The sequence below is a fragment of the Quercus robur genome, chromosome 9 (assembly GCF_932294415.1).
Source record: "Quercus robur chromosome 9, dhQueRobu3.1, whole genome shotgun sequence".
Lineage (NCBI taxonomy): Eukaryota > Viridiplantae > Streptophyta > Magnoliopsida > Fagales > Fagaceae > Quercus > Quercus robur.
The window spans coordinates 31,476,503-31,490,293 of NC_065542.1; the positions used below are offsets into that span (position 1 = coordinate 31,476,503).

The 13,791-nt window shown below is 36.6% G+C and overlaps 1 protein-coding gene across 1 annotated transcript; it reads left to right on the forward strand.

Moving 5' to 3' along the window:
- The first annotated feature begins 643 nt into the window (after positions 1–643).
- Positions 644–5,110, forward strand: LOC126700969 (uncharacterized). The gene has a single exon (XM_050399127.1). The coding sequence runs from the start codon at positions 644–646 to the stop codon at positions 5,108–5,110; it is 4,467 nt and encodes a 1,488-aa protein (XP_050255084.1).
- Positions 5,111–13,791: the final 8,681 nt, after the last annotated feature.

Here is a 13,791-nt window from a genome sequence, read left to right on the forward strand (position 1 = left end):
AGGGGCATGAGCGTCCAAAGGGGTGAAATAATAGAGGGTAGTTCAGCCATTCCCATTAAAGAAAATGTGTTGTCCATTCAGTCTAAGCACATTCGTACTGTGAGGAGCGTTTCTGGCCAAGGGATGGCACCGACTGAAGATATGGGAAATCTGGAGATGAGGTTCAGTGCGTCATGTCCGAATCAGGGAGATGGGGTGATAAGAAATGATGGGAAGCTTCAGTTGGGCGTCTCGGGCTCAGGTACTAGAAACATTAGAAGTAATGGAGGTAAGGGCACTAAGTCATTGAAGAGGCAATACCCATCTTCTCCTGCGTCTTCACAGAGAGCTGGGTCTTCAAAAAATCTGCAGAAAAGAGAGAATGGAGGGGTTCCGTGTGGGTCGAAGCAGTCCGACTTGCAGTCCGAGAAGGAGCGGCTAGGCGATTTGGCATCGGAGCAAGCTAGTGGAGGTTCCAGATGAAGTCATTCTCCAAATAAGGGCATCTCTAACGAAGGACTTGGAGTGGTGCGAAGGGGAGTGGGGCCCAGCGTGGAAGAACATATTCCCAATTACTCCGGAGAGCCGCAAAACAGGGACATTAGCGCTGGATCATCCAGCTTGGGGTTTAACGGTCAACACATGGTGGAACTTCATAACGGACATGCCGTTAATTTCATGGGAGGAGTCTGAAGCCTTGAGCAAGCAGAGAAGGCCATCCGGATGGTTGATTCAGGAAAGGAAATTAGTGGACCAAAGGGGTATGGCTACGGCATTAATGGGGAATCATCCAATGTTGAAATTAATTCAGAATCTCATCCCGGTGGAGGAGTGCGATGTGTTGATAAGTTGCAAGGAAGAAGTTATGGGAATATTGAAGCACATGTTGATATGGAAACCGGAGTGGAAGCACTCGAAGGAATTGTTGAGGAGGCTGGGATGGAGTATGGTGGAAGCTGCAATTATGAATCCTAGTCGTGTCGAGATTCCGATGGGTCAGTTTGTGAAGATGAACATTCTAATGTGGAATTGCAGAGGTGCATTGAATCCGGATTTTAAGAGGAGGGTGTTTGAAATGGCTATGAACCATAGGCCGTCGATAATGGTCATAATAGAGACTAGAGTGGGGGGTAGCAGAGCTGAGAAGATAATTGAAGCGCTTCCATTTGACGGCTTTATCACCACGGAAACTATTGGGTACACGGGTGGATTATGGATTTTGTGGAGTAGAGAAGATGCTGAAGTTAATCTGTTATCTGCTACAGAACAGGAAATACATGCAATGGTAAAGGTATGTGCATCAAACCTTTCTTGGTTATTTACAGCAATATATGCTAGTCCTCATTTAGCTGAGAGGAGAATCCTGTGGTCTAATATAGATAAGGTTGGGCAATTACATAATCTTCCTTGGTTAATGATTGGGGATTTTAATGAAATTCTAGGTGGGGAGGATAAATTTGGGGGGAATCAAATTAATGTAAACAGGGCCCTCGAATTTAAAGAATGTCTGGATTCGTGTAATTTTGTAGACCTTGGGTTTGCTGGACCTAAATTTACTTGGACTAATAAAAGGCAAATTTCAGACTTGATTTTGGAAAGACTAGATAGATGCTTTGCCAATCCAATTTGGAGAATTTTGTACCCTGAGGCGGTGGTAACCCATCTTCCTAGAACCTTCTCAAATCATCATCCTGTCTTGATAGAATTATGGAAACCTAATACTAATGGTTTGGAGCGGCCTTTCCGTTTCCAGACTATGTGGTTACTTCATCCGAATTTCTATAGGATCGTTAGAGAAGCTTGGCCGGAAGGTGCTAATTTAGAAGTGGCCACTACTGATTTTATTAGGAAGGCGAAGAAATGGAATTTTGAGGTTTTTGGTAATATTTTTGCGAAGAAAAAAAGGGTGCTAGCCAGGTTGAATGGTACACAAAAGGCTTTGGCTAATAATCCTACTAAATCTCTTATGAGGCTAGAAGACCAACTTATTGAAGAGTACTCCTCGATTTTGCTTCAAGAAGAGGAGTTTTGGGCCCTTAAGTCTTGGATTAATGCTGCTGCATTTGGAGACCGGAACACATCTTATTTTCATATGAATACGGTAGTGAGGAGGCATAGGAATAAAATAAGGTGTTTGAAGGATGGTATGGGCGAATGGATAGTTGAGGAAGAGGCAGTGAAGGAACATATTTTAAAGGGGTTTATGAAGCTTTATGCTACGGGTTTGGAGATGTCCTACAGAAACTCTGCTGTTTCTGAATCCTCCAGTAGTTTTCTCTCTAAACCAGATAGGAGTTGGATGGGAAGGGAAGTGGTGGATGAAGATGTGAGGAGTGGTTTGTGGGCTTTGAAGCCGTTTAAAGCACCAGGGCCGGATGGGATCCATGCTGGCTTCTATCAGCATTTTTGGCATGAGGTGGGGAATTCAGTTTGTGAGGTGAAAAAGATTTTCAGGGATGGTAAAGTTCCAGACCAGCTTAATGAGACACTTGTGACTTTAATTCCGAAATATAAAAGCCCTGAGTCCCTGAATAATTATAGACCGATTAGCCTTTGCAACTCGGTTTATAAAATTGTTTCTAAGATCCTAGCGGAGAGGATCAAACCGTATCTAAATAAGCTTGTATCCCCTATCCAAACGGCATTTGTGCAGGGAAGGAAAGGATTAGATAACATTTTAGTTGCTCAAGAGCTATTCTATGCTTTGGATAATAAAAAAGGCAAGGAGGGGTATATGGCCATTAAAGTTGATTTGGAGAAAGCGTATGATAGAATGGAGTGGTATTTTATACACAAAGCTCTACATGCTTTCCACTTCCCTCAAAATCTGATTAAGGTGATAATGAGTTGTGTCACCTCCACTAAGGTGTCTATTTTGTTTAATGGAGGGAAGTTGGAAGCCTTTAATCCTTCAAGAGGGCTTCGACAAGGAGATCCTTTATCGCCGTATCTCTTTATTTTTTGCATGGAGTACTTAGGCCATTTAATTGAGAAGAAATGTATGGAGGGAGTGTGGAAGCCGTTGAAAGCCTCGAGAGAAAATATTGGTATCTCCCACCTCTTTTTTACGGATGATTTACTTCTATTTGCTAAAATAGATGAGGATGCTTGTGAAGCTATATCGGAAGTATTGGATGAATTTTGTGAGGAGTCGGGTCAAAAAGTGAGTATGGAGAAGTCAAGAATCTATTTTTTCCCTAATGTGCAAGCTGAAATTAAGAGCGGAGTCTGCTCAAGGTTGGGTATTCAAGCCACGGTGAATATTGGGAATTATCTTGGATTCCCAATCAAACATAAAGGGGTTCCAAGAAATAGAATGAACTTTATAGTTGAGAGAGTTATGAGCAAGCTGGTTGGTTGGAAGACTAGATTCCTTTCTTTTGCAGGCAGATCGGTTTTAGTGAAATCAGCCATGTCTACTATTCCGAATTATGTTATGCAGGCCGCTGCCCTTCCTGCTCACCTTTGTGACGAATTGGATAAAATTAATAGGGACTTCTTGTGGGGTTCAACTAATGAAAAGAGAAGACTTCATTTGGTAGGGTGGAGTAAGATTATTAGGCCAAAGGAAGAGGGAGGACTTGGAATTCAAGCTGCGAAATTCAAGAACTTGGCATTATTAGCAAAGCTAAATTGGAGGCTGAATCAGGAAAAAGAAAGTCTATGGGCAAAGGTTATTTTGAAGAAGTATTGTTCAACAGATAGAAGGAGAGCTAGAGACCCGGATAAGTTGCCATGTTCTCCAAATTTAAGAGCCATTAAAGCTGGGTTTCAGACCTTCGCTGAGGGTATTTGTTGGGGGGTGGGGAATGGAGAAAGAATTAAGATTTGGGCGGATAGTTGGATAAGGGGATGCTCATTGAGAGAACTGATTGAAGGCCCTTTGACTCCAAGGGAGATGGATATAAAGTTGTCTGAGTTTTTTCTGGATTCGGAGCAGGGGTGGAAGTGGGATGCTATATCCTTTGAGTTGTTGGTTTGTATTAAAGAAAGGATTAAAGCTATTCCAAGGCAACTGGTTGGAAGAGGAGAAGATGTGATTATGTGGAAGCATACTAAGGATGGAGAGTTTTCTACTAATTCTGCCTATGCTTGGCTGAATGGTTCACAACAAGAGGAGACTAATTTCCAAGGGAAGTGGATATGGAAGATAGATATGTTGCCAAGGATTATTAATTTTCTTTGGCTGTGTATGCATGAAAGTCTGCCTGTTAGATCGGTTTTGGCTATGAGGGGAATAACAAGGGAGAGTTGCTGCCCTTTATGTAAAAATTTTCCAGAAACTATTAGTCATTTATTGAAAGAGTGTGTGGTGGCAAAAGATTTCTGGTTTAAACTTAGAGTCCCCCATGATATGGTTAGTTCTTTTTCTAATTTGGACTTGCTTGAATGGCTAAAAGTTAATTGCCAAAGTAAGATATTACATTACTCTTCTGTGCCGTGGTCTTATGTTTTTTCCTTGGCTATTTGGAATTTGTGGAAACATAGAAATGGTATGGTGTTTAATAATAGCATTGTCAATGGAAACTTACATAGTGTTAGTAAAAATCAAGCCTTGGAATATTACTACTGTGTGGGTAAGGCTAGGCGTCAGAAGAATATGGTGATTTGTAATGTCAGGTGGGAAAAACCTCCCTTAGGATGGTGTAAATTAAATATTGATGGGGCTGCCTTTGGCAATCCGAGAAGGGCAAGAGGAGGGGGAGTGATTAGAGATAGTGAGGGTAGATGGTTGAGAGGCTTTGCTCGGTCTATTGGCTTCACAGCCAGCATTACAGCAGAATTTTGGGCTCTAAGGGATGGTTTATTGCTGGCTGTCCAGATGGGAGTGCAGAACCTTGTGATTGAATTAGATGCCAAGGTGGTAGTTGAGCTGGTGCAGTCTTACTCTCCCTCTAATGCATTTTACTCTTCCTTGCTGGCTGACTGTAGGTCGCTTCTGGGCAAGTTTCAGCACTACAGGGTGCAGCATGCATTCAGGGAAACGAATAGAGTTGCAGATGCTATGGCTAAGTTAGGAGGAGTGATGCAAGATCATTTTGTAGTTTGGGATATTCCCCCATTTGATGTAATAGCAAATTTTGTGTATTTTGATACTAATGGGGAAAGTGTATGTAGGCTTGTTGCCTAACTTAGTCATTTTGGCTTGGTTGTTTAATAATAGTTCCTTTTAACCAAAAAAAAAAAAAAATTTCAGCTGCTATTCAAGGGCTGGTGCTTTACCTGCCACTAGATTTGTTGTCTCCAAAAAGACAAAGCTCCAGCCGTCCAAATATGGACCAAAAGCTATCCAGATTCCAAGGAACTCATTTTCTCCAAAAGCTGTCCATTTCCATCCTAATTATATTGGTTCACATCACACAGTTCACACATGATTTCCCATTTCTTTAATTCTGTGAGACTAACCTTCTTTTAGAAAGATTAATGGCAAATTTTACCGAACACCATTGAAATTCAGTAAATTTAAATTCGTTAAATCTTATTATTTGATTTTTAAGACAATAACATTCGCACCCAAAGAATCAAAATGATTCAATATAAAAATAATAATAATAATTTGATTTCAAAATACCTCACAATCCAACCAAGGGTTTGTGTTCGTAATTTGAGTTCACATGGAGTCTCTTTATTTGGTGAGGTTTGGTTGGAACCTTCCTCAAAATGGGACTAGAATTTATTTAATCTTTTAAGATAACTAGTTTCTGTTTTAAATTTCACATAAAAATTAAAAATTAATAATCTTTTTTTTTTCTTTTTAGTAAATGGGGAAGTGCTTTATAAAAAAAGAAAAAGGAAAAAAAAAAACTAAGAATATATAGTCCGAGTGAAATCATACTAGACTAGGCATGCGTTTGAATTGCTGAAAAACTACTGTATTTTTAGCATTTTGTTTATTTTTGAGCTAGAGGTGGGTCCCTTTTCACTGTTCATAGGGCCCACTCACAAGAAAAAAACGCAGCTTATTTTGCCCAAAGCGCACTGTTTAGCAACGTTAATATTTTGAAATCTAAAGCTTTCTCTTCAACCTGACGGTGCGTATCTTGTAAGATCTCCATTCTTCAATTTTGGCAACTAGACCTTGTCATCAATGCTCTTAAATTTTACATCTACCCACCAATTGCCCGAATTTATGCTTCACATCTGAGACACAAACTCTGTTCTTCCTTTATTTGGACAAACCCACCAATAGCCACTCTTTTCTTCCTTTATCCGGACAAACTCTTACCGGTGATTTTCTTGGCAGATAGAGAAAATCAACCACAAAGCTAATGATGCCACTTTGTGGGAAAGATGCCGATGTTGTTGGTGAGTTGTATTTAAATTTTTTATATTTTGATGCGTCGGTGTGTTTTCCCTTTCTGTCTTTGTTTGTATATAAGACTGTGTGGGTTTCATTTGGATTTTTCTATGTGGGCATGTATCCACCGGTAAACTATGCATAGCAATGTTGTTGTGGGTTTCAATTTTTTGAGTTATTAGTGAGGTTTGGTGAAGTGAGTTGATTTAGTTTTGTAAAGATATTTTTGGAGATTTTATGTTTTTTACAGTTTAAGTGGCTCTAATTGAAATGCAATTAACTGTTTAATGAAATGCCTCTATGAGCTATCTATTATTGGCAATGTCCTCAGCCTTATCTTCCTTTAACGCCTATATGATACATGGTAGGCCCACACCAACTTGTTGTTTGTGTTGATTTTATATCATGTTTGTCAGATAATATGTAACATATAATTACTTATCAACAATTTCATGCAATTGATATGTGAAAGGGACTAGCTAAGCCATTTACACAAGTAACGAAAGAATTGTTTAGCTGAAACCTTGTATGACCAAACTTTGCACAAATGCATGATTCTACATTGTTAGAATAGCTACACAATATGCATGATGCTAAGTAGTGGTTTGGGAAAAAAATATATGATGAAAGATGTTTGGAACAATATCACAACATCGATATGTAGGATGCCTCCATCCTAGGACTTCCTTTGTTAATAATGTTATAATTACCATTCATATTATGGTTTTTTTATTTATCAAAATCTAAAAACTTGTGGTAATAATTACCATTAACATTATGGTATTTTTTTGGTAACCATAATTGATGGCTTTGATGAAATATGTATCTTAATTATGATACACAAACTTGATAGTAAATTAATATCTAAGACAAACAAAATTAGTTATTATTATTGTTGTTGTTGTTAAATATTTTTCTTTCATATTTGGAATTCACTTTGCATATTCAAGCATTAAAATAGGGTTCAAATGACAACCAAAAAAAAAAAAAAATCTATCGTACTTTCAGCACGTTCAGCTTTAGCTACAGTACTTTCACCCAAAAAATAATCAGCTAGCTTTTAAATAATTTTGTTACAACACTTTCAGCAATAAGTTTTCAATTTCTGCAAAATAACGGAATCTCAAACAGACCCTAGGGAGAGCACATATTGGAGTTACCAAAAGCAATTAAAGAAGGAACATTACCTCCAATAAATTGCACCCCTTCCATTTGTTAGTATGTACCTAAGATTATGGTATTTGAATGGATTGCAAATTATCAAAAAAATGAGCTCGACCAAATGGACCCTAGATCTCTGGTACCTAGGCTTATGGAAATTTCCACAAGTCCCAGCTTGACACTGACAACTAGTGTGACTTTGACTAACCCACTAGGCTAATCACATTAACTAACAAAGTGAAGTGTGTGTAGGGGTGTGCGCGATTCGGTCGGCTCGGGTTTTTCCAAATTTATTATCGAATCAATAGGGATCAGTTTTCTAATAATTAAAACCGATGCATACCGCTTAGTGTCAGTTTTCCAACCTATAGCAGTCCGTTTTCTTGCGGTCGGTTTAATCAGTTTTGTCGGTTTGAAACATTAAAAATTCTATTTGTTTTTTTTATAAAAGAAAAAAATCTTTTCAACCTGTGCACACATAAAATCTATTTAATATGTTCAAAAAACAGCAACAAAATCTATTTAAATTTCACAGAAACTTCATAAAAAAATCTGTTCAACCTATTCACACATAAAATCTATTCAAAAAACAGCAGCAAAATCTGTTCAAATTTCACAGAAACTTCATAAAAAAATCTGTTCAACCTATTCACACATAAAATATGTTCAAAAACCTGTTCAATCTATTCAAAAATCTATTCACACAAACAATCTGTCCAAATTTCATCATTTCATACACACATAAACAACTTGTCCAAATTTCATCATTTCATCATAAACTCGTCCAACCTATTCACACATGAAAAACTGTCCAAATTTTTTCATTTCAACCATGCAAAAATGTTTTGAAATTGCCTCAATAAGAGCTCAACTCCTAAAACACTATCATGTAACATATAATATCATTAGTGTCACTGTGTGTGTCAGTGTCAATAACAATAAGCATTAATGTATTCACTTAATAACGTATTACAGACAAGGTTATTAATTCCGTATCGTACTGGCCGGTACGGCCGGAATATACCGTATTGGCCAGCAATCCGGTACGCTCGACCCCCCTGTTTCCTACCCGAAAAAAAAACCGGCCGTACCGGCCAATTTCAAGCAATACCGGCCGGTACCAGGCGTATTAGCCGGTACAGAAAAAAGTTTTTTTTTTTTTTTTTTTTAAGTTTTTGTAATTTTTGAATTTTTGTTAGGATAGAATGGTAACTTATTTGCATTAACTTATTACTATTATTTGTTTTCTTAGTATGCAATGGAAACTTTTAAGCTTTCTATTTTTTTTTCCCTTTTAATTGATACTAAAGTCTAAAACCATGAATAATTAGTTCTGAATTGAGGAAATGTTTTATGGTAAACTTTTATATTTATTATAATATATATATATACACAGACACATACATACATACATACATACATATATATATATATATATATTTATTTATTTATTTATTTATAAATATAAAAAATAGAGGTAAACCCGAAACGGTACACCGGTATTGACCGGTATCCAAAATATATCATACCGGTGGCCAAACCGGTACGACCTCCGGTACGGTATTGACATCCTTGATTACAGAACCATTTGTCGTTGTCCACAAATGCCAAAATAAAGATATACAAATTAAATTATCATTTAGGCAAAAGAATGCTAATTGCTTGTATCCCTAATGATAATCCGACCCATGAATAACTAAATAACTACCATTAACATATACAAATATAATTAACATATAGGCAAAAGAATGCTAATTCCCGTAAGTCTATTTGTCCAGTAAGTTTGTGTACTATGCATCATTCTAGAACTCCTACAAAATACTAAACAAAACAAAATAAACACATGTTAATAACAATAAAACGTTTATAAACAATAAAATATTTATAATTAGCACAAACGAATGATAATGACAAGAATACTTACATAATAATAACTACTAACTAACTCCAAGTAAAGAGCAACACATTACTCATCATCATCCAACACAACGGTGAGGAGATATCGATTCAGTTACAAGATTCTATTACAATATCTCAATATCATATTAACTAGTATTAGTAAATGTTAACTAACGGGATTTAGTCACTCATATATGTATTATGATAATATCAAATTGTATCAAACTAAGTGCTATTATAATAATATTTTTAATACTCTATTGTGAAAGTCTTTGTGAATGCTAATTATACCGGAATAAATGATAAAATCTATATATTGTTTCTATCGACGCAAAAATTAACAAGGCATTGTATGACTTTCCCTAGGGGTGTCAATTTGGGTTAGCGTGTCGGGTTCGTGTCGTGTCGAGGTAGGGGTATTCGACTAAATGACTCAACCCTAACCCGACCCATTTAATAATCGTGTCATGATCCTTCAACCCTAACCCGACCTATTAATAAGGCGGGTTGACCTGACCCAACCCATTTGACATGCTTAATAAACGAGTCGTGTTGGGTTGACACGAATGTAACACAACCCATTTCAACCTGCATAATATTAAATATAACATCCATCTAGAAATATTTTTTTTTACATCCCAAAAAGCAGTGCATACACCTTAAGTCTTCAACCCACATTCAAAATAATATAGTTCAACAAAAATATAACATTTATCTAGAAATAAGTTCTTTACACTCCAAAAGAGGTGCATACACTTCAACCCAAATTCAAAATAATAAAGTTTAACAAAAATAAAATAATATAGTTCAACAAAAATATAATATCCTCGGAACTCGCCAGATGCTAAGTATCAATATTGAAAGAATTTGAGCAAACAGTAGACTAATCCTGACTATGACCACGATTATCATCCATAGATTCTTTGTTGATGTCAAAATTCATAACATCTTCCACAAGCTCATCCAATTTTATTTGTGCAAGTTCTATGCCACAAAAAAAAAAAAAAAAAGTATTAGTAGTTCTAGGATCTAAAAGTTTCAATTTCTAATTATATCCCTTGTAAATTTTTGTACTTACTCACTTTGCTTTTTAAATTTAAAATATATGTTGGATATAAAAGGTGTTTGACAAATCTAAAATAAAATAAATATTTATTTGTTATACGAGTTAAACGGGTTGTGTTAAGTGGGTCATTTCGAGTTGATACAAATAAATTGGCGTGTCAAACGTGTCTATTGCGGGTTACACGGGTTGACCCGCTTATGACACGTTTCTTATCGTGTCGCTTTCAGGTTGACCCGTTTATAACCCAAACCCATTAAGGCCCAACCCTAACCCGGAAAAACCCGTGTTGGGTTCGTGTCGTGTTCGCGAGTTGGGTCAAACATTGACACCCCGAACTTTCCCCTTCAGTCACGTTTTTCTTGGGCAAGAAGACTCAAGTTAAAAGCTGATGCAAAAGGAAATGGAATTTTTTTGAACAAGGCATTGTATGACTTTCCCCTTCAGTCACGTTTTTCTTGGGCAAGAAGACTCAAGTTAAAAGCTGATGCAAAAGGAAATGGAATTTTTTTGACTATACGGTGGCAATATTAGGCAATTGAGAGAGTAATCCTAAACTTTGACCTGGTGGGGCTTTAAATTGACAAAGGTATACGAATTTATTCTTTCTTTTGATTTCATTGTCACAAAAAAAAAGGCCTTATTGACCCAAATTCTTCTTGTTTTTTGAAGGGAAGTGGGAACTGGATTAGCTCCTTTATAGCACATGTCAGTGGATAATGTGAAATGGATAGCAAATATTTTCACTTTTACTTATTGACTTATTACATTATCACTTTTGTTATGAGTACATTGTTGCAACATTATTTAAAGTGAGATTTTTTTTTTTTTTTTTTTTAATTGCCCAGATAGATACAGTACAAGACACAAGGAACTCAATTTAAATTGCCCAACTTTACACCAAAAGCTATCCAGATTCCAAGGAACTCATTTTCCAAAAGCTGTCCATTTCCATCCTAATTATATTGGTACACATCACACAGTTCACACATGATTTCTCATTTCTTTAATTCTGTGAGACTCACCTTCTTTTAGAAAGATTAATGGCAAATTTTACCGAACAGCATTGAAATTCAGTAAATTTAAATTCGTTAAATCTTATTATTTGATTTTTAAGACAATAACATTCGCACCCAAAGAATCAAAATGATTCAATATAAAAATAATAAGAATAATTTGATTTCAAAATACCTCACAATCCAACCAAGGGTTTGTGTTCGTAATTTGAGTTCACATGGAGTTTCTTTATTTGGTAGGTTTGGTTGGAACCTTCCTCGAAATGGGACTAGAATTTATTTAATCTTTTAAAATAACACGTTTCTGTTTTAAATTTCACATAAAAATTAAAATTTAAAAATATTTTTTTTGTTTCTTTTTAGTAAATGGGGAAGTGCTTTATTAAAAAAAGAAAAAGAAAAAATTGAGAATATATAGTCCGAGTGAAATCAGACTAGACTAGGCGTGTGTTTAGATAGCTGAAAAACTCCTGTGTTTTCAGTGTTTTGCTTATTTTTGAGTTGGAGGTGGGTCCCTTTTCACTGTGCATGGGGCCCACTCACAAGAAAAAAAAAAAAAAAAAAAAAAAACAGCTTATTTTGCCCAAACCGCACCGTTTAGCAACGGTAATATTTTAAAATATTAAGCTTTCTCTTCAGCTTAACGGTGCGTATCTTGTAAGATCTCCATTCTTCAGTTCTGGCAACCAGACCTCCTCATCAATGCCCCAACTTCTTTCTCTTCAGTGCTCTTAAATTTTACTTCTACTCACCAACTGCCTAAATTTATGCTTCACATCTATTAGGACATATGTGGTTCATGTTAAGAACATATGTCAACATTTTTATGTAATTGGCTAATCTTTTGACAAAACGCACTTTACTTGTAATTGAGTAGATCTAGGATGTGTTTAATGCTTCAAGAAACAAGGTTTCAAGTTCAAGTGTTAAAGCCATGCAAGACTGTCCAAGAATCAAGTGAGAAAGTGTAGGATTTTAAAGCTCAACAGCTAGCATTTATCAAGGTTTAAAAGCAGCCGAAGTCCGTGGCTCGACAGTTAGCTTGATAGATGGCTATCTATCGAGGTTTATGAAGTTCAATTTTTAAAGCTGATTTTCATCCAATCCGTAAATGTATGTTTGGGCTTTCTTTTCTCACAACTTTAAACATCTATAAGGATTATTTTAAGGGCCATAAAAGGTGAAGAAAGTTGCACAAGAGCACAATTCCACAAGTGTGAAGAAAGGTGTAATCGGAGACCTAGTTTGCCCTAGTTCTTCTTTCTCTTGAAGAAGCTGCTGTGTTTGTGCACTAAAGGGTTTGTGACCAAGCAACTTCATGATCTTCATCATGTGATGAACAGAAGAACTTTGCAGCCAACATTCTTCTCAAGTTGGTGATCAAGTCGCGTATTAGGATTCGCACAATTGGTTAGTCACATACTAAGAGCCGTGCATTGAAAAGGCTAGATTGTCACTATAGAACAAGTCCAATTGAGTATTGGGATAAGGGTTCAACTGTAAGTTAGTATAAGGTACTGGGATTCCTTTACTTGTAACCGCTTGTTTTGATAATAGTGGATTCTCGGGAGTGGTGACCATAAAATCACCTAGTGGGGTTTTTACCGTGTAGGTTTTCCCCATTCGTAAACAAATCACTGTGTCAATTTATTTTCCACTAATACTTTAGTTAATTGGTGATTTGTTTGTGCTGCCAAGTACAATTTCATGTTAATTTGATTAATTAATAAATTTGGCTAATTAATCAATTAATTCATCACAAGGGGTCAATACATTTTTGGCCTATCAACATCTGATACACAAACTCTGTTCTTCCTTTATTCGGACAAACCCACTAATAGCCACTATTTTCTTCCTTTATTCAGACAAACCCTTACCGATGATTGTCTTGGCTGAAAGAGAACATTGATGGATATCAGCATGGAGATTGTCTAGATGAAAGACGATCTTAGCCACACTCAGATCAAGAAGAAGATTGAAGGCAAGACCCCGTCGCCATACATAACCCTCATAGACAAAACAAGCCATCACTCATTGAAGTATGAATAACTTCCCACAAGACAACTGTCAAGCAATGAGTGCGCCGGAATAGTTACAAGAGCAACGATAGCCCAACCGCTATCTGTTACACCTTAAAGGGAATCATCAGTGTCAATTAATGTTATGTTTCTCTCTGGAGAAAAACGTTCAAAGCAGCATTAATAGACATAACTGCACCTATCCATACCAAGCTATAAAAAGGAGAATAGAACTCAGGTAAAGGGCATGTAAGAATTTTGGATATTCACCTGTAATAAAATTCCTTTGAAGGCTGTTTTTGCTGACTTAAGCATCAGAGTATTTTCAATCGGCACCATGTCGGAGAAACCTCCCTT